This window comes from Pithys albifrons, chromosome 19 (assembly GCF_047495875.1).
Source record: "Pithys albifrons albifrons isolate INPA30051 chromosome 19, PitAlb_v1, whole genome shotgun sequence".
Classification (NCBI taxonomy): Eukaryota; Metazoa; Chordata; class Aves; order Passeriformes; family Thamnophilidae; genus Pithys; species Pithys albifrons.
In genome coordinates this window covers 6,051,132-6,077,803 of record NC_092476.1, presented here as the reverse complement: position 1 = coordinate 6,077,803, position 26,672 = coordinate 6,051,132, and the positions used below count along the sequence as shown (strand labels likewise).

Below are 26,672 nucleotides of genomic sequence, written 5' to 3'. Positions count from 1 at the left end.
CAAAGACGCAGAGAAATGACTTGACGTGCCTCTCCGCTCTCCTCCTCCCCGCTGCAGAAGCACAGTGTAAGCCCTACTATTCGGATTACTCTCGCTTCCGCCTCCTGATCCACCAGATGTGCACCAGCCACTACCTGGATTTGTTCATCACCGGCGTGATTGGCCTCAACGTGATCACCATGGCCATGGAGCACTACCAGCAGCCAAAGGTACTGGGACAGTCAGGAGGGACATGCAGAGCCCTAGTGGGATGTACTGATGGGCAGAGTTAAGGCTAGTTTTGCTGTTAGACCTTGGGACCCCAATTCACCATGCCTGACCTGTCCCTTCGCCCATGGAATACACCCATCCTACAACTGGTTTCCAGCTCAGTCCATGGCATTTGGTACATGAATCTCATTGGACCTCTTCCTTCTAGTTAATGCAAACAGACTGCTTTGAAAATGAGGATGGGAGCTGGTTTGTTGCTTTGCCAGATTAGACCATCACCGGTATCTTCCATTGTTTTTAGGTTTCCCCACCCCCTTTCTCCGCACCCCCCCCCCCCCCCAAAAAAAAAGGGCAAAAAGAACAGAAGAACTTGTGAAATGTTTCTTTTTCCAAAGTTTCTTCCAAATCCCCAATGTCCCGTAGGACCTGATTTTCACAGGCGTTGGATTCCACACTGGTCTTCAAGTACATTTTAATATATTAGTGTGCCAAGTTCCTGGGTCTTTGTCATACTGTGAAAATAAAAACAGCCTGTCCTGGGATGTCAAGTCTCTTGTGCGTAAGAATGAAATGGAAATAGCTGCCTTTGCCATATAACTTGTACTTAATTTTATTAGCCACTTTCAGAATGAATAAATATAACACACAATAGAAGGAAATATTCTTTAAGACCAGACAGGACTTGAATACTTAATACTAGAAAACCCCAAACCAAACAACTAAAACATGCAAATGAGGGGGGGAATATCCTCTGGCCTATCATAAAGAAGCCAAAAGTGAAAGGAAACAAGCCCAATTTACTTTTCTGTTCAGGTCACCTTTAAATACCCTGGAAGGCTAATTTCATGACTCAGTCATTTGGTGATGAAAAAGGTTGTTGGCGAAGGAGCCTGGATTGGAGTCGCTCTAGAGCGTGCGTCTTACCACAGTCATTTTGCAGCTACATTTTCTCTTGTATTAAAAAAATGTTAGGCAGGCTTTTGTTTTCAATTTTCTTTAGGAAAATAACATTTAGTCTCTAATTCTCTGGTATGCAGTGCCTGCATAATAATTCCAAGCTTGGGCTGTGCTGGGGTGACAGCACGGTTAGAGCCATGCACATGCTTGAGTCTTGCTGAGTCGGAGCCCTGAAATTACTCTGGTCTGGGTGATGGATGGCTGGGATCCTGGAGACACTTAAAGGCTAAATGTACCAAAGATCTTTATATCCAAACTAACAATTGCTTAGTGCTGAAAGGGTTTGTTGATGGGATGCACTGGGATGCCTTGAGAATGAGACCCCAGCCAGAAATGCTGTGGCTGCCCATAGAGAGGGGGATGCATGTGCATAGAGGTGGTTCAAGCACATTCATCTGCTTTTGCCAGATAAATTTTCTTATTTGCTGGAGAGCCCAAGTGCTCTGCAGTATGACAGGGAGGCTTGTTCAGGGTCATGGTTTCCTTTGGTCTTGTGCCTCTCAGGCAGGTGAGGTGATTTTTGTCCATGGATGCTCAAAGCTGAACTGTTAACATGAAGGCAGAGTGCATGGCTTAAACCCCTCCTTCTATGATTTTTCCTACTCAGGGATGATCAGGTGCTGGTTTTTGTCTGAGAGCACTCTGTTCCCATCTCCCACATTCCCTAACAGTGTCCTGGACACAGTTATTACTGTTCCGTTTGCCAGCTGGGAGAAATTTAATGCATGTCATTTAAGAGGCCAGGAAGGATGCTGTGACCACAGTGCTCCTTCATGAGCAAGGCTTTTGGGGATGAAATCACTTCTGATGAGGCTTAATGCCTTACTGTGCAAGATTTGTCCCAGTCAGGGTGCATCTGGATTAATGGCCAGGCTGTGACTTCTGAAGAGGGAAAGGGGGCAGAGGAAAACACAAGGCACTTGCTCCTCCTGGCATGCCATCCCTCTCTCCTGCTGCTTGCCAAAAGCTCAAGGTGAGGAGTAATGGCAGGCTTTCACAAAGGAGTCATTTGGCCAGCGTTTGCATGAATGAGCAAGTGGGATGAACTCAGCTTTCTACTGAAAGCATAAGGGGATTTGTGCTTGTGACACCTGGAAATGCAGCAGCCCTTACTGCTCACCCCAGCAATCTCAGCAGGGATTGTGCCTTGGGTCTGTGTCAGCCCTGCCTGGGATTCTGTCACGTGCATTTGGGCCAGGCAGAAAGTGCACTCCCTGAAGCCCTGGGACATTTGTCATTGGAGACAGCCCACATTTGGAGACTTTTATCTGTAGTTTGGAAATGAGTAACTGGTGACAGAAGAATCAGGTTTGCAGGCAGCAAAGCCCCTCCACAGAGCTAACATCTAACCCCAGTCCTGTGCCCACATCCAGGTTCTTGATGAAGCCCTGAAGATTTGCAATTACATCTTCACCGTTATCTTTGTCCTGGAGTCTGTTTTCAAGCTTATTGCCTTTGGGTTTCGTCGTTTCTTCCAAGACAGGTAACAAAAGCTCTGTCATGACCATGGAGAAAGCAGCAGGTTCTGGAGACAGTTGTTCACATTCCATGTCCTGAAATCCCATGGTCTGCCCTGTGGCATCAGTCTGACAAGTATGAATGCTTTGTGGTGTGACTGGTTGAAAGCTGGGTAGGTGGAGACTTGGGATGCGAGTCAGAGAAGGGATCATGCATGCCAAGGAGTGGGATTGCACTGCTTTGGCCCTTGGGAATCGACAAAATTGGGATGCTCACTGTGCAGCTGGTTCTCATCTCTCACCAGTTGCACGTCCATATAATCAAGAGGACCTGGTGAAGTTACAAAATTTATACCCAGAGACAGAAATCTGGCCCTGAGTGTAAATGAAGGAGAAAAGGGACCTTTTTTTTTTTTTTTGAAGATGCAGGGCAGTGGATGAAATTGTGTCTTTATCTAGATTTTTCACTGTCTTACCTCACAAATTCAAATTTTTTGTCCTTGGTGATTCTTCCTCCTCCCATTTTTGCCTTCTTCAATATTAACACCAAGAGCACAGCACTGAGAAGGATTTGACATGAGCCCTTCAGCAGCCAGTATGGTTTTCCCCACCTTTCATCTCTGTGCTGGGATTATGCCTCTCTCCAGCCTTGCACAAATCCTTGGGGTCTTTCCTTCACCCAACATGATTTTTGTTGCAAGGGCTGGGCATGGGGTCCTTTTATTTCTGGGGCAGATCTCACACTGAGATCCACGAGTGTCATGTCTAGAAGTGGCTGGACAGATACCACAGCATTTCCCCTGAGGTCTGCAGCCTCTGGGTAGAAAACTGCCCAGCTTTTGTTTCTCTTTCCTCTCAGTCAAAGATATCTTTGGAATTGGCTGGTTTTCTAATGAGATGCATTAGTTATAATGATTTCATAACATAACTGCTTTTGTATAATACCCTCAGAAAAATGCTGCAGATTCATTTGAGTGCTCAAACCATTGAAATGACTGGAATTTGTGTGAAGCAAGCTACCTCCCCTTGCCAGCTTCTTAGTAGATGTTAAACTTCATTTTATGTTGCCTCCAGATGGAACCAATTAGATCTGGCAATCGTGCTGCTGTCTATCATGGGCATCACTTTGGAGGAGATCGAGGTGAATGCTTCGCTACCAATTAACCCCACTATTATCCGAATCATGAGGGTTCTCAGGATTGCTCGAGGTGAGAGGAATAAAGCAGAATTGACTTGTATTTAAGGTGCTGGGTCCCCACCAGGAGAGAGTTAAACATTGGGAAACAGTCCTGGGGCACATCCCCATCATGATGTGCATAGTTCTGGCATCAATAGGCTATAAACAAATAAAAGAACAATGGGGGAAAATACTTGCAAGGAGCCAAAAAGCTGAGGCAAATAACCATGTGTTTCTGTCTTAAGAGGACTTGAAGGCTGAGAGCTTAGAAGTAAAAGAAGAGTTGCTGTGGCTGTAACTCCCAGAAATGTACCTGGGAAAATTATACCAGTCAAATCAAAGTCATCTCTAACAGGGATTAGAGAACACAAGCTTGAGTATGTTGGCTTTAAAAGACAAGCATCTAATAAATTTAATTTCCCATGAGGCTTCACATTGCACCACTTGGTTGCAAAGCTTGCCTTGTCACTCTGCATCTTTCTGTCCCCTCAGACGTGTAACAACACGTACCCGAGTCAGGGCTGCAGCCTCTGCAGGGCCTGATTTTCACAGAACAGGGAAGTCTCAGGGCCGAATGATGAAGATGTAAAATGGCCCTTAATGAAGTGCTGCCAGGCCCTCCCAAAGGGTATTGTGCTCTGAGGAAAACTGCTCTGATTGCAGCACTCATCTAAGCAAAGAAAGAGTTGGAGGAGAAATTAAATGCTTCTGTGTCTCAAGAGGTGGGGGGGTAGTGTTTTTTCTATGCATTGGATCCCTTTCAGAATTAAAAATACATGTGGTTTCCAGTTGGAAATGCAACCTTCTGGAAGAGATGTGTAAATCAGTTCCTCAGTGAATCATATATGAAAATGGATAGCCTATGGAAGTGGGAAAGTAGGCCCAGGGCTGGGAAAGTAACTGCTCATGGTAACCAGAGGAAGGAGATGAGTCCAGCACAGATAAAGTGGGGAAGGGAAGCACCAAGCAGAAAGATAACACTTTCTCCAAGTTTCAGGATAGGTGATGCTGCTATTCATGGGATTTTGATAGTATCCAAGCAACAAGAAGCGATGTAAAAAGGCCAGGGACTGTAGCAGCTAATGGAGAACACTTGACATGATTTCACGTTTCTCTTCCTATAATTTGTGGCTCCCAGGAGAGGGACTGAGTTTGTGCCTCTCTGCTAAGCTGCCATTACCATATTGCAAACGTGTTTTCTGCAGTGCTGAAGTTGCTGAAGATGGCTGTAGGGATGAGAGCCCTCTTGGACACCGTGATGCAAGCGCTGCCGCAGGTAACCCACTGCCATATCAAACCAGATCTCCTCTGGCCCACAGCTAATTTCCTATTGCAGAGGAATGCTAATCATTTTATCTTTACTGTCATTAGAGAATCACATTTCCCTTCCGAAGCACAGTCTGAGATACAGTCCTCACACTGAGGTCATTTTTCCCCTGAAGCAATTTAAGTTTTGGATTAAAGAATACAGCAAGAAGCAGGTCTGGAACAAAAAAATCAATGAATGTTCTTTTTTTGTGTTTTTTTCCCCCCCATTTCTTTTTCTCTTTTCAGGTGGGGAATCTGGGTCTTCTCTTCATGTTGTTGTTTTTCATATTTGCAGCTCTTGGAGTGGAGCTGTTTGGAGACCTTGGTGAGTCTTCCCGTGCCGGTGGAAGGGGTGGGAGTGGTGTGTGAGCAGGGGGTTCATGGCTGTGCTTGATCCCACAGAATGTGATGACACACACCCCTGTGAGGGGCTGGGACGGCATGCCACTTTCAGGAACTTCGGGATGGCCTTTCTAACTCTCTTCCGAGTATCCACAGGAGACAACTGGAATGGGATAATGAAGGTAAATGTTGTTAAGGTTTTATCGGCAAGTATGTTGCTGTTCTAGACATGAAATTTGCCAATCTTCTCCGTTTTCTTCATGAAAGGAGAACCCATTGCAGCCAGGTGACCACAGCAGACTGAGGTCCATACTGGAACCTCTTCACATCCCTCCATCATTTCCCCCATTTCCAGGACACGCTGCGTGACTGTGACCAGGAGTCCACTTGTTACAACACCGTCATTTCACCCATCTACTTCGTCTCCTTTGTGCTGACGGCCCAGTTTGTCCTGGTGAACGTGGTAATCGCTGTGCTCATGAAGCACTTGGAGGAGAGCAACAAGGAAGCGAAGGAGGAGGCAGAGTTGGAGGCAGAACTGGAGATGGAAATGAAGACAATCAGCCCTGGCCAACACAGCCCCTCAGACATCTTTGCGTGGACAGGCAGCACTGGTGGAGACAGACCAGACAGCCCCCGAGGATGTACCAATCCCATGCAAATCAAGGTGGATTCTCAGCTCTCATTAGCTTACCATATGGTGAGAACCTCACTTGGAGGGTGAAGAGGGCTTGACCTGCATATGTGCTGGGGGAAGATATGCACGAGTTGGTAATGGAGGAGGGGTGTCCCCTACGTCCTGGGCTTGTATTTCTCGCTGTCTGCTGACTGAGTGTTGCATAGTGTGGGAGCTGATGCTGCAGGGAAGAGACTCCAGCAGGTCTCCAGACCACCTTGATGCATCTGTTCAGAGGTAGAGAGCTTTGCAATTTGTTCTGGAGGAGTGCCCAAGCCACCAAGTTCAGAGCTAGCTCCAAATTTGCTCTAATCCAGAGTTTAGACTGGATCCTTTGTGATAGCAAAATCATGAGCATAATATGTTTGCTTTTCTAATACAGACCATGAACCACAACATAAAAGAGGAATAAAACGTGGCTAATCTTTGCTTCAGTATTAAATTTGTTTTATGTAACCTCAATTTAAAATCCATCCCCACAGTCAGTCTTGTAAGAAAAGATTCCTTTAACAATAGAATAATCCAGAGGAGGCTCAAACCTGAGCTCACTAAAGCTGGTAGCAGAACTCCCACCAGCAGGAGCAGTGCCAGAGCATGGCTGTAATGTGGGAACTGCTACAAGCTGCACCAAGTCTCCCTAAAGCACAGTTTTTGGATGAAGATTCAGTTTGAGGAATGAGAGGTGAGGTCAAGCCCCAGACAGGTCCTTTGGGAGGGCACTGAACTGGAATTACACAAAAAATATGGTCCAGCCTTTTTTTAGTCTTAGCTGATTGCAAATTGGGTTAAACTCTACACAGACCTCATTAGTTTTTATTACATCATGATTTCACAACAGCATATCTTGGCCTCAGCCTGGGGTGGACTAATGAGTATTCTAATGCATGAAAAACTCATTTATGATCTTCAGTCCAAGGGTGAAAAAGAGTAAATCCCTGCTTAAGCTTTGTTTCAGTTCCTAAGCTACTGGAAATTTCTGGTGCCATTAGAGTCTCTGATGTCTGAGACAGAGTCCAAAGCTGCTCTTTGGCACAGGAAAACAGAGTTCAGGGCAATATGGGGAAAACCAGATTTGCTGCGTCCTCTAGGAAGAAGCAACACATCCCAACTGTTGTTTTACATGTTGAGCACAGTGCTGGCAGACTGTCCTTGGCCCTGTTGTCCTGCACCAGTACTGACACTGGCAAAAAAGAGAAAATGTAAAATTGCAAGACAAGTCAGTAGGAAGGATACCCTCACTCTGCAGTCTGTTAAACCTGCTCTCTCTCAAGGTGGCCTGGGAAAGGCTTATTCTTGTCATAACCTCCAGAGCGTGTTACTTGCTCTTTCCCTCCAACAGAAGCCTCAAAAACCTCCAGGAGATTTTATTCTGACTATTTATTCTCCCAACGAAAGTCTTCAGGACAAATCTGATGCTTGAGCACGACAGCAGAGGAATACAATTCCCAGGACATGACCCTGCAAGGACATGTGGTCAGCATGCTCTTTTGCTTGCCTATGCCCTGGGATTTTTGCACTGTGTGCTGTTTGACTGTAGCGACGGTCCTCATCTCATTGTACATAGTAGGCATTCCCTACATGGAAGGTGCACCCTCAAATCACTCCCATGCTGCCTGCAAAAGCCAGACCCTGCTCTGTACAACCTCCCGTTGTCTGTGCCGTGGCCAGCTGGTCTGACAACTGAGGACAACTGAGGCACCTCAACCCATGTCTGGCACATGAATTAGTGACCTGATGTGTATCCATCCTGATTAGCTGCAGCTTTCATGGGCAGGATACTCAGCTTCTCTTCTAGTCAGGTTATTTTATTTTATCTGCCCTCTGGATATGGATTTAGGTGCCGAGTATTAGGTCTCTGGCTCAAAAACTTGGCCCATGTGTCTAGAAGCCTTACAGCAGTAGTGTCCTGTAGAAGTTCACAGCATCGAGTACGAAGTTGCTGTTCTACCAGCCCCAGGGTGCTACTCAGGTCCCAGGAGTGACTGGTCGTGTTTGCTGAGACCAAGACTGTCCCCAAGGAGGGCCCTGAGCAGGAGCAGCCACGGTCCCAGGGCAGTCGCCATCACCTCGTCTCTAGTAATGTCTGAGAAATCTGTCTCTGCTCACCGTGATATTACTGCACTGTTCTCTCTCCTCTCCTGCCTCTCCTCTCCTGTCCCTTTGTTTCTGTTACTGCTGTTTTCCCTGAACATTTCCACCTTTTTCCCTGTTTCTGATCTGTTTTCCCCATTTTGTTTGTTGGGTTTGATACACTCTCCTTTTTTCTCTCTGTCACTCGCCTTTTTCCTCCTCTCTCCTTTTGGCTTGCTCTCTCTCTCTCTCTGCATGCTACACACCACCCCTCCTAGGAAAGGCACTTGTTTGATACCATATCACTGCTGATCCAGGAATCTCTGGAAGGAGAGCTGAAGCTGATGGACAACCTGTCAGGCTCTGTGTGCCATCATTATGCCCTCCCAGCTCCCGAATATTACAACTCTGAGAACCAGGTTAATATTCCTAATTTCCTGCAGTGTCTCCATCCAAACTCGATTTGACTGAGACCTTTAATAGTGAGGTAAAGTTCTTTATGTAATGCAGTCACAGGGATTTTGAAGCATAAGTTGGTTTGGATTTTTCTGTGTGAGCTGAGATAATATCTTGGTTTATGATGTTGTATATCAATGCAAGAGGAAGCACACAGGCTTGGAATTTCCCTTGTCAACGCAGTAAGAAGTTTTTCAGTGGGATTTACAGTTCATGGGTTTTGGAGGGAAAATGCACAAAATTCCATCTCCATCCTTCAGTAGGGTTCTTGTATTTGTCTTCTTGCATTTAGTGGGGCTCCACTGCAGTGTCAGGGCACATCTGCAGAGCCTGGAGCACAGCGTGAGGTTTTCCCAGAGCAGAGCTGCAGGGGATCATCAAATGATCTCTATGTTTAGTGCCTACTTATACTGCATGAAAATCCAGTTTTGAATGGTTTTCCTAAAGAAGCCTCCGACAAATGGGTCACTGTAAACTAGATCCTCATCTCTGATCTAGATTGAATTCAGGAGGGGAGGCAGCCCTTAATGAGGCACTTAAGTAACTGTGTGCTCTGGTGCTTTCTTGAACAGGAGCTGGAATACTTGTTTAAAATCAGTTCGTTTACTTCTTAGAATAAAATACCTACTTTATCAAGTGTGTTATTCTTTAGAGCAAATATTTTCCCTAAATCACAACAGTGACCATAATAATGAGTCAAGCATACCTATTTTTTCCTGTAGTTGGAATTGAGCAAATTCCATATTTCTTGATCTACTTTTCCCCCCTTTTCTGGCTAAAAATAGCAGAAGTTTTCTTGTTAAATCAGTGTGCTTATTTATGAGCTCACTGACACTCTAAATTACCCAACCCCGTGGTTCATTAGAGGAAAGGAACAAGCTTAGGTAAAATGAAATCCTACTGCAGATCTTTATATAGCAGGATAACATGTCTCCCTCTGATTGCTCTGTATCGTATTCCAGAGTCTATTAAGCTATAGAAAGTGGCTGCCTCTATGAATTGCCAGAGGAATAGAGACAGTAGCTTTGGCAGGGAAGGCAGAGGGTCAGTAGGAAACCCAGCAAGAGCTAGTTGAAAATTTTTTGTCACAACATTTTTCACCGGAAAGTGCTGCTGCAGCAAAAAAAAATGGTTTTGTTTTGACACTTTCATAATGAAAAAATATAGCATTCCAGTTTGCAGTGGCTTTTTCTTTTAAAATTTAAGCTTTTTTATTTCTCTCTATAATTAAAACCCATATAAATCAGTTGAATGTTTCCAACAAAATGTTTTTGACGGCTTCGAACTCAATTTTGGGTTTGGGGAGGCTGAAGGGGGATGATGTTTTGTTTACATTTTGGCTTTTCTGTTCACACCATTTGTCAAGTTCTCAGGCAAGTCAGGAATTTAGAGCAGTGCTGGGACTTGCTGAAAGCAACCTGATTAATAGCAGCTCCCAGCAGGAAAGCTCCAGTGGGCAGGAGCTTCTGGTGTCCACCACGTTCCTGCACAGCCTTTTCCTGGCTCCAGTCAGTGGGTCCCTGTTAGGGATCACTGTCCTCAGGCTGGCAGCCCTTGCAGTGATGCTTTTTTAGGGAGCCTCATATGAAATCAGGAGCTCCTCCAAAGCATCTCTCTCATCCATTGCCAGCGGATGACTGTGTTAAGAGGAGCTATCAAAGCCAAGGTTAGATGAGAGGAGCCCGACCCTCTTACTTATCTCAGCTGAATTCTGAGCCTCTCCAGGCTCCCTCATCACTGGGTTTGTTTCACCCCATGGATGCCATTTCTAAGAGTGAGAGAACCCAGCCCTTTGACAACTTCAGTGCAACAGATCTGGGTCTCTGTGGTTTCTCTTGGAAGATATATTGCTGCTGAAAGACTTTTCAGGCACAGAGGATGGGGAAAAAAATGCACACTGAGAAATAAGAAGGCAGCACCTGGGACTTGCTCAGAGCAGGTGGCCCCTGCAAGCGTGAGCCAGGTCTGCAGGTTACCTGATGAAATGCCATCCCCAGTGCCATGGCCACCAGCCTGAGACACATACCCAGGGAGAGGATTTGGGAAGGGCTGAGCCCATTGCAGGGCTGAGCCCATTGCAGGGCAACCATTCCCCCTTGCACTGCTGAGCAGCAGAGATGCTGCTCAGGGCAAGATGCAGCAGTCCCCCTTTTCCCCTTTTTTTCTCCAAAATCTGAAGTGACATTTCACATTTCTTATTAAAAGGCCACTCTGTCAAGGGAGAGAGCTTCATCAATATTTTGATAAAGACTTTTATTGATTACTTCAATGCCTTCAGTGGGGATGTGTTTGTGCAGGACACACCAGTATGGAGTGAGCACAACAGTGCAGCACCTATTCCCAGTTTGGGTTTGCTCAGCACTGGAGGAGGTGGCTGGGGCCAGGGCTGGGGGTATTTGGAGAGTGAAAGATGCAGGGGTTATTTTAGTAGGATAGTTACTGGCGCTTACCCAGGCAATGGAGGCTCTTTAACCAGCCAAAACCCACTGAAGGCACCAGGAAGGCATTCACTGACCAAAATCAAGCTTTAAGTTTCTCCCTGTCCCAATTTAGCCATTAGGAAGTTGATTATAGTCTCACTTGCCTCTCAGGGAGGGGGAGGGCCCTGCACCCTCCCCAGGACACAGGGAAAGGCATGCTCCATACTCTACCTGAAAAATGGTTTTGCTGTTGGGAAATCTTGGCAGACTTAGCAATTTCAGCTCAGAGGCCAAGAAAGCAGCATGGTTATTGTGGGGGAACAACTTCAGAGAAATCAGATCTTGAAGCGTCTTGTATTTCATCACAGCCAAGAGGATAAATCTCTCTAGTATGAAAGTAATATTACTTTTGCTTCTTCATGTAGGCAGAACAGCAAAATACAATGTTAGCATTAGTGTTTGGTTTTAAACCCCCACCCAGATCACTGGTAAGCACTGAAGTATGAATGTCCCACTCCTTTTTTTTCATTTCTTTGTTATATTTCATTTCTTTAATGTTCTGTCCCTGGTAACAATGTGCATGATGTAGCTTCTCCCACTGCAGGGATATTGTTTTAGTGTCTAGAAGTATTTAGATTATGATACTTTTTTTTTAATTTTCTTTTCCAAAAGATTTGTGTCCTGGTTTCTTATGTTTAATCATCTCTCCCTTTAGATCCCTCTAGCTGAGATGGAGGCTCTGTCTCTGACGTCAGATATTCTCTCTGAAAAGTCCTGGTCCTTAGCTCTGACGGATGACTCTTTTCCTGATGATATTAACACACACTTACTTAATGCTCTGGAAAGCAATGTACATACACTGGTCACTGTGTGGTCTGATGTTTACAGGGTTCGAAATACTGCTGCCACTTCTCTACACCTGCCTAATGGCATTTTCAGTTGAAGTCCTTTTCCAAATAGCACCAAACTCTTCCCTGAACAGGACGCTGTCCTCAATGCCATTAGGCCCTGGGTTTTATCACTCTTGTCCACAAAAATGGCTCCTTGCAAGGAACGAGTAGTTACTTCTATTTTTCCTTTGGTCTTATGTATAAACAATGTGTTTTCTACAAGTAAAATAAACAGTAAAAAAATGCTTTGGAAAGCGTCAAGGTTGAAATTTCCTCCCCATCTGAAACAAATTAGTGGTGCTGTGTGAAGAGACACCCATGAGCTAATGACTCGTGTCCTCTGCTGAGGGGTCAGCTCCAACCCCTCAGTTTGTAATGGATTTTTGTCTTTATGAACTCAGGCACCACAAGGCTTTTTTGCATGATTGGTGCCAGACTGTTTATTTTACAAATATCAGATGGGGATCTCTCCGAGATGATGCTTGTTTTGGGAATTCTTTGTAGCAGCAACCCCGCTGGAAAAAAAAATCTAGACTATTTTATGTCTCTTTGACTGAAATAACCAGTATTTTGAACCCTGGCTTAACCATCTCCTCTCTGAAACATTAGACATTTTTAGCTGTGTAGCAGTCAAGTGCTTTTTTCTGCTGTACAACAGACATGACTCCTTTCCCAACATTTTTGGATCATTCTTGTTTTCTTTGTTGTTGTTCATGTACCTGCCTTTGGATGTTTGCATTGTTCATAGATTTTCTGCCATACTAGTTGACTGTCACCCCAATTAGCACTTATTTGGGAAACATCTCTTAAACCGTGACAATATTTCCCATCATGCTTCATGGCATCATTTGCAAAAGATTTTGTAAACTACCTTTAACTTCTTGTACAAGACATTTTGTTTCCAAATTAGTCTGGAGAGTTGAACAGAGGAGAAACCCTTCTAGTTTTGAATCAGATTAGACAAACCTGTTTGAGAGCATTGCAAAGTCTCAAGAGTGTAGCCAGGACAGATAGTTTTTTCTCCCACCTCCAAAAAACCAAAACCAGGTTGAACAAAGGATTTTGTGAGTTTATGAATACCAACAAAGTGTTTGGTCAAAACAGTTGCCCAAACTCCTGAAAAACTGCAAGCTTTCATTGAAATCTCTTCTAAATGCAACACTTTTACACTTCATTTAGATGCAGCTTTAGTTGAGAAATATCTCCAAATATTTTGACTCAAAATAGATTTGGATTGGGATTTTTTTTTTGGTTCAAGGAAAAATTGGATTTGATTTTCAGTCAAGCCAAAACAACATGTTTTTCAAAACTACCAATGAACCAAAAAGTCATGTGCTCCCGCTGCTCTGTGAGCTGGAATGGGAAGATCATTTTGCAGCCATTTTAAATGGTTTTCATGAAGTTCAACCACTGAGATGATCCGAAAGTGGAAACAAGCCCACTGTGGTATTGGATCCTGTCAATGAACCCAAGGGTTCATTACAGGTTGGGTTTGGATGGGATCTCAAATCCACGTTCTCATGTTCAGATCCAAATGGGTTTGAATTTAAGATCTTGGATTTCAGGCCATCTTTTCTGCTTTAAGCTAAACAATGACAGCTGAATAGCACAAACTGTTCAGAAGGCGAAGGCAGGGAGGAACAGAGAGATTCACAGCCCCAGAGTCTCAGCTTTACCAGCACAGGTTTTGCTCTCCTTCCCTGAGCTGTATCAGGAGACTTCAGTCTCTCTTATCTAGGCTGTATCCAAGCTATATCCAAATCAGCAGTTTCACAAGGACTGAAATAAATGCTGCATGACAGTGCAGATCCCTTTCCTTCATTAAATTTACAACAGTGGTCTTCCTTTTTCCTTTTTCTTTCCTTTTCTTCTTTTTTCCTCATTTTTTTCCTTTTTGTAAATTCCTTTTAATCTCATCATGTTTCTTGTGCAAACAAAATGCCATAGTGAAATTTTGGTTTTATGACTGAAGGATAAAATTGGGACAAAAATAAAAATCTCAGTGTTGATTTCAGAAAACCTGTAATGCACTGAGAGAAGGGAAAATTTGTCAGAAAATAGGATTTAAAGTTTTCCAAAAATGATCAGCAAAATACTGTGTCAGCCTACAGTGGGACAATCTTATTCCTGTGTTTTTCAATTGAGACCTTTTAAAGAGAAAATAATTCTTTCATTAGAAGTACACGAGGATGATGACTTTGCTTCTATTTTTGCTAATATTGTCCAACTCAATAACACCCAAGAACATTTCTGGGATGGAGATATTTTCTTATGAAATCAGACCTGAATCCATTCAAGATTGCCTCTGGGGCTGCCCATTCCAAGACACTCTTTGGCTGTAAAAGCTCCACAGTCAACATATATACAATAACCCTCGCTTGCATTAGATCCCTTCTAATTAGAGAATGACTTTCACCCTGAAGCAGTAGTTTTAGATATCCCTTTCAATAAAATGGGGTTAGTTATTCATTTTGTGAGAAGAAAAACCAATAAAATTGTGCTGGGAGCCAGAATAGAGAATATTTTTTGTAAACTAGTTTTTGTATTTGGGTTTTATTTGTTTGTTTTTCTTTCTTTTATTGTTAGAAGAGGAAACTACTCACCTTTGCAAAAGTCTTGCCTTGCTGGTGAGGGCACCTAGGGAGCAGAGGATCAAACTTATGCCAAGCATGTGACCTTTGCTGGCCTTGAGGCATGATGCCTTCTGTGCATATCCCTGAAATAGTCATGGTTTATCCCTACAGCGTTGCTTCCTCTGTTTCTGTGGTTCATTGTGTGACAGTTTATTGACAACTCCAAAGGAGGGGGATAGCCCTGGTAGATCCATTTGTGCAACCTGTGCATCCTGACGATGTGCATGCCCATCGTGCCATCCTGATTGCAATGACTGTTGCTAGCGTTTCTGGGCACTTCTCCTCTTTCCCACCCCATCCTGCCCTCCTTTCTCACTGTTTTTCTTCCACTCAGGCTGATCTCCGCTCCAAAGACACACTGACCCTGTCTCCCAGCAAGGACTTGCTGAGTGTGAGAAAGCCTTCGGTGGGGCGCACCCACTCCTTGCCAAATGACAGCTACATGTTCCAGCCGCCGTATTCCAGCCCCTGCCCTGCCTCCCTGGGCGAGAGGAAGCCAGCACATCACAAGTCTCAGTCAGGTACACATCTGTCACCTGGCACCAGAGCCATATAACAGGAGTTGGGGTTTTCCAAGCTCTTCAGTATGAGGTAGCAAATTGCCGTTGGTTTCTGGGGAGGTGTCGGTGTCCAGACCTGTGAAATGGCTTTGAAAAGACCTCCACAACCTGCAAAGACAGTCCACAACTTACAAAGTCCCTCCACAATCTCCAAAGTCCAGGCTATAATAAAGATAACTCTTTTCCTCTGAACTTTCTGGCAATATGACAATAGCACAGCTCAGTGCTGGTTGTCTCCCTGCCTGGTTCCCTAAGGTTTCAGTCCCTACAGCCTGGGCTCCATCTGTTCCACCTGAGAAATCTATGGCCCCAGAGCAGAAATGCCAGCAGAAAAATATTTCCTCCTGTCTGTTTTTTTGCAGCAGTACCTGTTCTGGCAGGGTTTGGAAGCTCTGTCTAGGAACATCTGTGAAAGATGGAAAAATGGTGCCTCTGAATGCCTGTAAAATGAACAGAAATGTGCTGAATTGGAGAGATCTCAATGTAAGATGAATGGAAAAATGAGAGAGTGTAGAATTGTTCTTCCCAGTGTGAGTGGTTGGGATATACATCTGAGAGCTAAATTCAGAGATATTCTTAGGTACAGCATGTTGCAGCTACCGAGGGCTCTCTCTCCCTGCACCTCCATACCTGTACTTCCAGCTGCCTCCCAGTGCTTATCACTGTGCCCCCATTTACTCTGTCTGCCAGGGGTTACCTGCAGCTGGTAAGTGAATGGAGCCACCTTTAATTCGTCTGTACAAGCCATCATTTTAGACATTTGTCATAGATAAGACAGAAGTTTTTACAAGCATTGTCATTTGGAAGCCTCTAAGCAGAACATAATTTCAGCACTGTTCAGAATGGTAGGAGATTTGAACAGATTAGAAATAAGATGTTGAAATTTGCATAGTAATAAGAATTTGGATGAATAGCGACTGTTGAACGGCAGGAAAAAAAAGTGTCGGCACAAGGGAGGAAGATGAATGTAGAGTTGTGAGAAATCTCTGTCACAATACACAGTTTTCAAGGTCAAGAGCTGTGCTTTAAAGAACCTGTTTGCACATAATGCAAATGGAGCATCTGAGATTCTGGCCAAATCCCACTCAAATCAATAGTACGTCTCCCATGATCTTCAGCTGAGCCAGAATTTATGGTTCTCTGCAACAGTCAAGAAATTCCTGACCATACAAAAGAATTCTGTTTGCTACAGAGGGAGATTCCAGTGCTTCATTTTTGATCCTTAATTGGGATGTATTTGTCCTGTCTTGAACAAGAGCTGGATCAGCTTGACCAGAAAGTGGGTAATTTCCAAGTCCCTTCTTTTTCAAGATTTCACTCCCCAGTTCCAGCTTGAAAAACTGAATAGGTCCATCTGACAGCCCTGGCTGGGCAGGGCAGGCATTACACCCTTGTAAATCCGCAGGAAAAACTGTTCCACTGAGATGCAGGATTTTGGAAAGGTAAAGCTGATGTCTTCTAACCACATTAAGCAATTAAACCCTCTGTGTTTTTCTCCTTCTGGTGAAATTCCAGCTGTCTTAAGCAGGCCAAAGTGCTGGGAGGTGGGTAAGGTGCCCAAATTTTGACGTATGCATCATTGTCCTATTCCACCTACAATGTCACTTCTTTTCAGGGTGGGGAAAGTCACCCCCACCTGTTTACCGTTTGTAATATTATAAAGTGCTGTGAAGATAGCAAAAGGTGCCAGGCGCCTCTAATAAATCACCACAACCAAGCCATAATATTTCAAGCTGAGAAGGTTTTGTTGTCAGAAACACTGGCACTTGCAGGAGGTATTTGTTTGAATACTCCTTCGTAATGGGGCTGTTGTTCTGGGAAGGATTCCAGGACAAATGAGATTCTCTGGGATGCAGTCCAGGTTAAATGAATTGTTTTGAAAAATGTTGAGCCTGTGTGTGGGGGGAGCACGCAGAGTTTCAAACCTTTTAGAAGAAGTAGCCAGCAACCACAAAGGGTCAAGAAGAGGCTAGAGAGTATGTGTTTCCTTCTCCAGGGAGGCTTTGTAAAACCAGCCTTGAAAGCTGCCAGGTGCCGTTCCCTTTCACTTCATTTCCAGCGTGCATGTTGGTTTGGAGATCCCAGCAGTTGGTCTCCATGTAGGCTCAGGCATGGAGACACCTTCTAGAGCCTTTCAAAATCAGATACTTGTGGTGCTTAGAGGTGAGGCTGCCTGCAAAGTTATTGGCCCTAAAGCAGGGACATAAGAATTGCCAGTTCAGATGAACTTCTAGTTCCTAATCTTCTGTTCTTAACAGGAGCTGGTCCCAGTTGTATCAGGGGAAAATGCCAAGAAAAATGAAATAATAGACAATTCTGGAGTAATTTATTGATAGGCAGGAGTTTTTTCCCAGTCGTGGAGAGCCAGTTGCTGAATTCAGTGGTTTTCCTGTGCCTGTCTGATCCAAAGTACAACAGAGCAGTTTTCTCAGGGAGGTCATTGAAGTTGGGACACAGCCCCCAGATGAACATGTCACATTTCTGTCTCTTCTCTCCCTCACAAGGTTCAAAGGCGTCAGTGCAGTCTCAGCCAGCGGACACGAGCTCTCTCCTGCAAATTCCAAAAGACCATTTTCACCACGTAAGAGCTCATGACCACTTAGTGGAGGACAGCAAGCCCCAAGTTTCCCAGCAGGTGCACTCTCCTTCTGCTGAAAGGCTGCTCCGCAGACAGGTAAGGACACTCACAATCGTGAACCTGCTGGGGTTTTATATTGATGCATTTCCCTGTTAAACATGCTTTAAATTCAAGGAGGGATTCACAGAGAAACCTCTGGAGAACTGTAATTCTCCCACAGAAAAAACAAAAAGGTTGATGGATTTTGATCTGAAAGCCATCCAGGAGTCTCCAAAGAATGTGCGTGATGAGTATCATCTCCTTTGGCAACATGCCTAAATGTTCTCCACATTGTTAGCGCTTTATTTTTTTCAATCCTCTTCATAAATGCAGCCAAATGCTCCCCAGGGGCTTGTTGGGGTTGAGGAACTAATTTTTAACTGCTGTGATTTTGTCGGTGCTTGAAAGGACACAGGGACTGCAGGCTCCATCCCCGGCCACCCTCCCTCTGACTCCTCTGCTTTCCCGAAAGGGGAGAAGTCTTTAATGGAAGCTGGCTATCTCATATGCAAAACCATAGTGGAAAGCATACAGTGAGAATTGAAAATTAAAATCTTTTTCCATCAGCTGTGAGCCTTTGAAAAGTTTGAGTATATGCAAAACAGAAGACATTTTATTTTACAACGGGTTTTATCTCTGGTTTTTGGCTGGCATTGATTTAAATCCTGATTCAATCAAAGATCTAAAAGATCTAATCAAAGATTCCAGTCTGGTTGATTAGAAGCATAAGTTTAAATTTATCTTTTTTTAGTAAAATACTTAAACTTGTGCTTCACTCTCACATTTTAAAGCATATTTCATTGATTGTGCAGCTGGACCAGGACCAGAAGAACGTCTGATTCAAAACCTCTGCTTTCTTCAGTAGTTTCATGCCTGATTTTACATACACAAAGTGGATCAGTTCTATTTTTTCAAAAGCAATTTCTTTCCTGCATGAAAATATTCCCATTTCTTTCATCTTTTAATCAACATTGACAAATTAAACAGTTGATTCATTAAGCTCTAAAAATGAATGTGAAGTACCAAGGTTAACAATTACATTAGTCTGTAATACTCAATTGACATAAGAAATTCCTTGCATGTATTCATTTGCACAGGGCTGGCCAGCTACCCCAATCACCACTAATGGGGAAACTAATTGATGTCATCATTCCAGTTCATAACCACTCTCTCTTGCTTTCTAATGAATAACAGACCCATCCTTTTGAACTGATCTAGCCGGAATAAATTACCATGTTGGCCATCTTCTCCAGTCCAATTTTGTTCATGTCTTTGACAGCTTCTTTTTTTAAACCTTTTCATATGTTTAAGTTAATTTATTATCTTCCCTCCTGTCGCTGCTCATGCAGTGACATGAGGAGATCTTGGAGTGACAGTTCAGAGACGAAAAAGCTTTGGGACAGTGAGCAGATGTGATCTGTGGGCAGACCCATGAGAGGTTGCCTTGGGCATGCTCCTGAACAGCAAAGAGCTCCCAATATGGCTAATGGGAGCAGTAAGGCTGTTCCTGGTGATATTGCTGGTGCTGTTAATTGCAATCTAGATGGCCAGACACTGGGAAACTTAGTCCTTAAAGAGAAAAAATTCCCTTTACAGCCCCAGCTCTTCTGCTTGCTCAGTTGCTCTCTGCTTGGTTCCTTTTTATTGCCACCACTAATTTTTCACTCGCATCAAATAGCCCAAACTAGCAAAACATTTTAGTTTGCAGTACTCATTTTTCCTTATTGTTACATATACTGCATGTAATTCTGATTTGTTTTCTTTTGTTTCTTTTCTTTCTTTCCCTCCCCCCTCATGCCCTTTCCTCTCCTAAATCTGTAATAGATAAATCTTGTTCACCACATACCTGGTCCGTGCACTTACCCTGAGCATTAAAACCTTTGTGTTTAACCTCCCTTTCCCTCCAGAGTGCTGGAGAACGAACACAGTCCCCACAGTAACGTCCAGTTCAGACTTCAGAGTGTTTGACAATTAGTGATGCACTCACAGATGAAGATGAGTGGATCGGATGCTTTGAGAGAACATTCCTGCTGAGGATTATGCTCCTTGGCAGTGCATTAAAGCTATTCTCCAGGGGAATTCTACATGAAATTAAACCTATATGATTTTGTAGTTCCAGGACTGTGTATCCAAGGTGTAGCACACATCAAGCTGTGGCTACTACAGCTGTACACCCCACTGGGATGGCAGAGGGTCCTTTTATTTTCAAACAAACCACTAAAACATTTGTACAAACAGTTACTAACAACAACCACAGATGCCTGTATCATAGGCAAAGAAAGAGCTGGTGGTGACTAACAGTGTCATGTTGTGCAACACAGGTTGGTGTGCAAGCAAAAGTAATGATAATAATTACTTTTTGCTTCTGTATTCAACTTTTGTGTGGTCTGTGTCTGTTCTCAGGATATGAATATGATTTCTTCTTGCAAAGACTCACTAAAACTATTGGCACTGAGGAGACGAGAATAACTTCACTCTTGACTGATTACTTGCCAATGTTGTGCTGTGAAATTTTAACTAGAAAGGATTCACCAGCATTGGACAAAATTGTTTGCTGTATTAAATATTCTCTCAGCTTTCCCCGTTGACAAAGGGGATGTGCAGATGCAGCAAGAGACTCTGGTGTTTCTGCACACACATGAGCACACTGCAGCTGACAAGAGCTTTGCTGAATAGAGATCATTTGGCTCAAATGATCCTTGCGGGACAATTTTTATATAAATTCTATGATCATTTTGGGGTGATTTGTCACAAAAGTATTCCTTAGTATGAGGAATTTCATCTACTTACACTTTTTCTATAGGACTGAGACCAGCTGTATGCATTTCCTCCAAATTTCTCTGTGAAGTTTTTAATCTTTAAGAACATTTAAGAGTCTTCTCAAGCTGAGACTCTGTCTTTGAGGGTCAGTTAATGTGGCTGATTTATAAAGCCTTTTGACAAGGAACGCAGTGCAGTGAAAAGACAAAGCCTTTAAAAGATGCCCAAGGTTCTCTCTGCCAGCAGGCACTGATGCTGTGCACAGCTCCAGACAGCCAAGGCAAAATGTGCCTTAGGAAGCCTGAACTTAAGCATCAGAGTAAGTTGAAGTAATTACAGATTCTTATTAGTCCAGCTCTGGACTCCAGCTTTTCAGCTCCTGTCATAAGATGGTGCAGAGTCATGGCTCCAGCCTAGGGACCTAAGCCAGGGACAGGCTGTTGCCCTGATGCTGGCACAGAGTGTGGTTGCTCTGGTGTGATGGCTCTGGGGATCCAGTTCCATGCCTGCAGCATCACCTGAGCTAGAGAAGGGAATACACAGGCTCACTTGTACATATTCCCTCTCTTGCTTGCACCTGGGCTGCTAAAATTACCAAGAGCTTTGCTGTAGACCCTCATCCTTTTCATAGCAAGAACACATGTGAGTTTGGGTGGGGGAATTCTGGTTTTGCAGCCCTCCATCCTTAGAGGAGAAAATGAAGGTCAACCATTTACGAAGGGCTAAATTCTGCTGACACTTACACAGGGACAAACCCACAGATCTCTGAAGATGGACTTGGTAGCATCCACAACACAGGTCCTTATAAGAGTCAGTGGGTCTGTGCTGAGGTATGTCAGCAGAGCTGAGTGCCCTGTAAATGCTGTGCCTTGCCTCTACTAACCTTTGTTTGGTCTGTCTCTCTCACCTGGCAACTCCTCTCCTCCCCAATCCCTCTGCGCTCCAATACAGATGGCTATAAGGAACGACTCTATGGATAGCAAGGAGAATCTCCACACTGAGGTGAGTGAACTCTCTGACCCAAATGTCCCTGCCGTGCCCAAGGAGGAGTCACCAGTGGCTCTGACACCCTCGGAAGTGAATGAGTTGGCTGCATGGAGTCGGGTGAGTGTTCATACGCAGCAGCATTCCCACAATCAGTATAATATTTCAAAGCAGGCACCAGCATCCTGTGCTTGTGCAGACTCGTATCAAGAGACACCTGGAGATTCAATGGACCAAGAAGTATCTGAAATAAACAGCTCCTCGGAGCCTTTCACTTCAGAAACTTGTACAGCCTCGAGTGCCTGTTCAGAGGGTCAGCCTCTCACTCCTAAGAGGAACATGGGCAATACCGGCAACGTGACACTGAAGGACCTGAAGAAATACCACAGTGTAGACACCCAGGGTCTTCTAAAAAAACCGCCCTCTTGGTTAGATGATCAAAGGAGACATTCAATAGAAATTTGTTCCATGGAAAACAGCCCTCAGCACCATTCCACATCCAGCTCCTCTGGCTTCATAAGTCAGGTGGTCAGTGAAATGGAAGGTTTGCAAGGAATGCGGCAGAAGAAAAAACTGAGCCCTCCCTGTATATCTGTAGATCCACCTGATGGGCAGAGTTTGGTACCTAGAGGACCTCACAGCATCTCACCTGCCAGTGGAGATGTTTGCTTGAGGCGGCGTGCTCCATCTTGTGAGTCCAAGGATTCAGTGGATATAGGGGATTCGCTGCTTCCAGACAGTATGTCAACATCTCCTACCCCAAAGAAAGACCTGTTGACACTTCCTAGCTTTTCCTTTGATCAAACGGAAATGGACCCCTGAGTTACTTTTCTGTTGGTGCCAAATGTTTTCTTCCTTTCATGTAATAGAAAAAAAAATTTTGAAAAACTCTGTACTCCAAAATGGCACTGGGTAAAAATTTCCAAAGAAAGATTAAAGAACCAGCTGGTTTAAAGAAGGGTTAACCTATATCACGCTTACTTAAGCATATGTTCTGCTTAGGTAAAAGCAATACAATGTGCAGAATCTATATGTATATTATATTTTATTAAATTAATTGAATCTAGTATTGCGGGATGTAGTACATTTTGTGACTAAAGACATTTAATTTTCTTCTATTTTATGTATCTCAGAATATTTCTGAGACAAAGTTCGTTTTTATGAATATTTTAACCTAAATATATATATATATATTTAATCCCTTCTCTTTTTTTTGTTTTGTTTTGTTTGGGTTTCATTTTGTTTTGCAAAGCACAAAATGTAGCCAATTAGTGCATTACAGAGGAAATGTATCCCACAGTCAGCAGTAAATAAGGATTATTTAATGTAATTTATTTTTCCCCTTAGACTTCAATGATATTCTGGGAAAAAGATTGTTTGGGTAGTTTAGAAATGCAGTGGCAATTTTTTAACAAAATATTCCAATCTTGCATAAAATTGACATTCAGAGTGAAAGCAAGTGCTCAGACCCAGGAAGGTACAACATGCTGACAGATGTCTGTGGATGGTGAAGGCAGACCCATTTAATGGTACATGATATGGAATTACAAGAGGATGTTATAGATCATCCACTGGCAACTCACAAAATCATGTCAATGGTTCATTTTCATACGTGCCTAGGAAACAGGCAGCAAAAGCCTGTGGTCACTTCCCAGAAATTTTTCCAGTGTGTCCAAGATGGACTGTTTATTTTGCTGAGTTTTACACCTCTGTCATCCCTTGTTTGCAGTGGAGCTCCTTCTCTCTGCGCCATGTGGAAAGGAGAGCGAGGCCAAGTTTAGGACTTGCAGTGGCTGAACTCAGTGCAGACATGGCACAGCAGTGGGCTTAAGCACATGTTTAAAGTTAAGCTCTTGCCTAAAATGCCTTGAGGTTCATCATATTTAACTAATTCTTGAAAATTCAAATCATGCTTAGGTTCTATAGAATCAAGGCCTAGTGCAAGTTATTTTAAAGATCACCTAGAAGAAAGTCTGCAGGTCCTGAAAGGACTGCTGATTTTCAGTAGAAGAGCCAGATATTCTGCTATCACTGCTACAGTTAATTTACATTATCCTGACTGTAATTTTATTTCCAGTCTATCAAAAGCCTTAAGCAGTAGCATCATGATACAAAAGTAGATAAAACCAGAATTCATGTCCTTACTTAATAACATGTCCTTGATGTCAATCATCTCAGTTATTACCTGTTTACTCCTGCTAACGCCCTCTGCAAAAAGCAATCTGTAAAACTGGACAGCACAGCCTGAAAACCGTGAGAGGTTGGCCCTGTTCAACACCTCCCCCTCCTCACATGACTGATGCAAACCAGACATTAACTCCACTCAACTTCCATGAAATCACATTAAGATGTAGGCTAAATTAGGCTGTAGGCATTCTTTGAAGTGTGCCAATAGTAACAGGTTTGAAACTGCACCCATGGATAAGGCTTTGCTGGATCGTGTCTCTGAACCAGCACAGGCAAGAGGAGGATTTGTGCTAATTCTGTCAGTCGGGAGTTTCTAACTCTTTGAGAACTACTGATCTTTTCAAATCACTACAACATGTTGATGTACAGCCTTTTATCCATTCAGAGATTAAACTGTCTCCACCACCTGTATCTACATGAGCTTCAAGTGTACACACAAGGAGAAGATGCTGTTTGTACCAAACAGCCTATGTGAGGTCCTAAGCCCCTTTATTTTCATTTGAGGACGTTTACTCTGTAGACAATCCCTATTGATTTACATGTCCTGGAAAAATGTAAGGGCTTTCAGCAGGAAGTCAGGCAATCAGTGTATTTGAAGTAGAAGGATTAACATTCTGTACTATTTACTGCAGTTAGATTAATTCTTGGCTGCGACATTTTCCCCTTCTTCAACATGAGCCCTTACAGAGACCCCTCTCTTTGATATGCCAGCCCAAATTCAGAGTTAAGCTCATCTAAAGCAGTGACTTGAAACAAACCTTTCATCGGTTTTTCCCCCAGATCATATTTAAGGAAATAATAAAATTACAGTGTATTAAGCCTGAGAAATATTCCTAATCCTTTTTTGGTTTTACGCTCATAATGAGCCTTGGCTTTTCCTTTCACATGTACTAAGAAATTTGGGAAACCAGCTAGGCTACTAAAATTGCCAACCCTGGTTCCTTGCAATTGGGATTGTGTTCACGTAGCTGGAATGATGCTACTCTACAGATCCTTTCTTACAAAAAATCCACTGAACATTTTAGCATGAAATCATGGCACAAAACAGTGATGCTATGTTAATCCAAATGCTCAACTCCAAATGTAACAGAAAGCCTAAAGGCTTTTCTATTTTCAGTACTTGGGGGTTTGCCCACTGACAAGGTTTGTGGAAGTAACAAAAAGTTTACATCATATGTGAATATTCAGTAAAGACTAGCCAATAAAAGATACTCTATGGTGATGCATTCAGGAAAAGAAATCCATGTAAAATAGATTGTTTTCTAAACCAGATAAGTTTTTTCTAGATGCCCTTTTGAAAGACAAATACAGATGTACTGCAGCGTGTGCAATAATCTTAAAATAATTTTAAATACCTTTGGGGGGGTTTTATAGAATTTGACTTTTTTAAACAAAATGTACAAAATCCACAGGAATTCTGTAGAATGATTATGTTGATAGAATTTTTTATATTTTTGTAGAAATCTATAGAGAAATTGTTAAAAGTCTGCGTAGCATCTTGGCAAAAGAAGCAGCTCTTATCTACAAGTTTCTTTTCATAACCTGGAGCCAGACCTACTGTATTACAACATGTAGAGCCTAGTTTTAGAGCCTGCACCCAGGTCATGTTCAGAAGTAAGCAGCTAAGCTCAAGTTCTACAATATTGCAGTGCTATTACTGTTTGAGAACTATACCCACATTAAACACCTGCCCCCAAAACCTCAGCCCCCATCGATGGTGAAGTGGTCGCATGGCTATCCAGCTCATTCAAGCACACCAGCACTTTACTACTGTGGATTTACTGTATACAGGTAGGAGGAGGATATTTTGCTATTGCCAGTCTGACATATGGGGAAAAGGAGATTGCAGACACGTATGGAAAAATGTAAATTCCATTCTTGCAGCCCCTCGCACATAGGACTGATTTTTCATAACTTGGTTACAGGCTGTTTGTACTGTAGATATTTTGGAGGAGGGCAAAGAAAACACTGTTTTTGACTTCTGTGGATTGCACTCAGCACCAGGTGTGTTCAAGGAGAAAAAAAAAGAAAACAACAAAAATAAAAAGAAAACAAAAGTGTTTCCATTGTAAATTAGGCTATTCCCCAGTCTCCCCTTTTCTGCCCCTTTGGCTATAATAACCCATGTACACTATTACACGAGGTGACTAGAGTAGGCACAGTACCCTTGCAATGTCCGTAACAACCTAGTATATATGATAGAACTTTGTATTTAATAGTTAATATATTGTTATACTGTACCAGGTATATAGGCCAAAACAAGGTCTTTTGGTCAGGGCAACAAAAGGTGGTGTTCATGGGGAAAATTGGGATAAAATGTTCCTTTTTTAAAAAAAAAAAAAAGAAAAAAGAAAAAACACAAAAAATGAGTGTAAATCTTTACAAATGACAAAAACAAATGTGTCCTATTAAAAGCTTTTGAAAAGAAAAACAACTGTGCATTTCCCTTTTTTATTGCTGCTGCTGATAATCTGTATCATTCCAAGTGGTCAAGTCTTTGGTCATGTTTTAACTGAGAATAGTTGGAGTAGGTATCAGATAGCAGTGGCAGCCGGGAGGTTTAAAGGAGACATTGTAAAATGTTGGGTCTTTTTGAAGCAATTCAGTCTTGACACTGTGAGTGAATCTGGCTCTGCAACGCATCGCTCAGGGTGTGCTGTTGGACCACCAAGACCGTGGGCTGTGCTCTTGTGGATTGCACTGTGCTGGCAGAGAACAGCTCAGGAAGATGTTTAAGGATGCCAGGACTGCAACAGAGAGTGCTGCAGCCAACGGGGAGGAACAAGTCAGGAGAAAGGGCAGATTTGATCTCTCTGTGAAAATGTGTTGCTGTGAGAGGAAGATGCTGGGCTTTTCCATACATTAACAACTTAGGGATTTCCAGCCTGAAGTCCAGAGACCTCTCCTCCATGATTCCTGCAGTCACTTCAGTCCTTGCAAAGCAGGAGCTGATGGGGATGGCACCACA

The 26,672-nt window shown here is 43.2% G+C and overlaps 1 protein-coding gene across 1 annotated transcript in view; it reads left to right on the top strand.

Moving 5' to 3' along the window:
- The window catches only part of CACNA1G (calcium voltage-gated channel subunit alpha1 G), a 146,107-nt gene extending 120,003 nt beyond the window's left edge, over positions 1–26,104 (top strand). Inside the window, exons 27-40 of the mRNA XM_071573326.1 lie at positions 58–209; positions 2,541–2,650; positions 3,699–3,832; positions 5,007–5,077; positions 5,356–5,434; positions 5,512–5,633; positions 5,807–6,151; positions 8,476–8,616; positions 11,789–11,923; positions 12,468–12,477; positions 14,950–15,117; positions 17,661–17,830; positions 21,485–21,535; positions 21,692–26,104. Of these exons, the coding sequence (XP_071429427.1) occupies positions 58–209; positions 2,541–2,650; positions 3,699–3,832; positions 5,007–5,077; positions 5,356–5,434; positions 5,512–5,633; positions 5,807–6,151; positions 8,476–8,616; positions 11,789–11,923; positions 12,468–12,477; positions 14,950–15,117; positions 17,661–17,830; positions 21,485–21,535; positions 21,692–22,339 (2,336 nt within the window). The 3' untranslated portion in view covers positions 22,340–26,104. The remainder of the gene's footprint in view (positions 1–57; positions 210–2,540; positions 2,651–3,698; positions 3,833–5,006; positions 5,078–5,355; positions 5,435–5,511; positions 5,634–5,806; positions 6,152–8,475; positions 8,617–11,788; positions 11,924–12,467; positions 12,478–14,949; positions 15,118–17,660; positions 17,831–21,484; positions 21,536–21,691) is intronic.
- Positions 26,105–26,672: the final 568 nt, after the last annotated feature.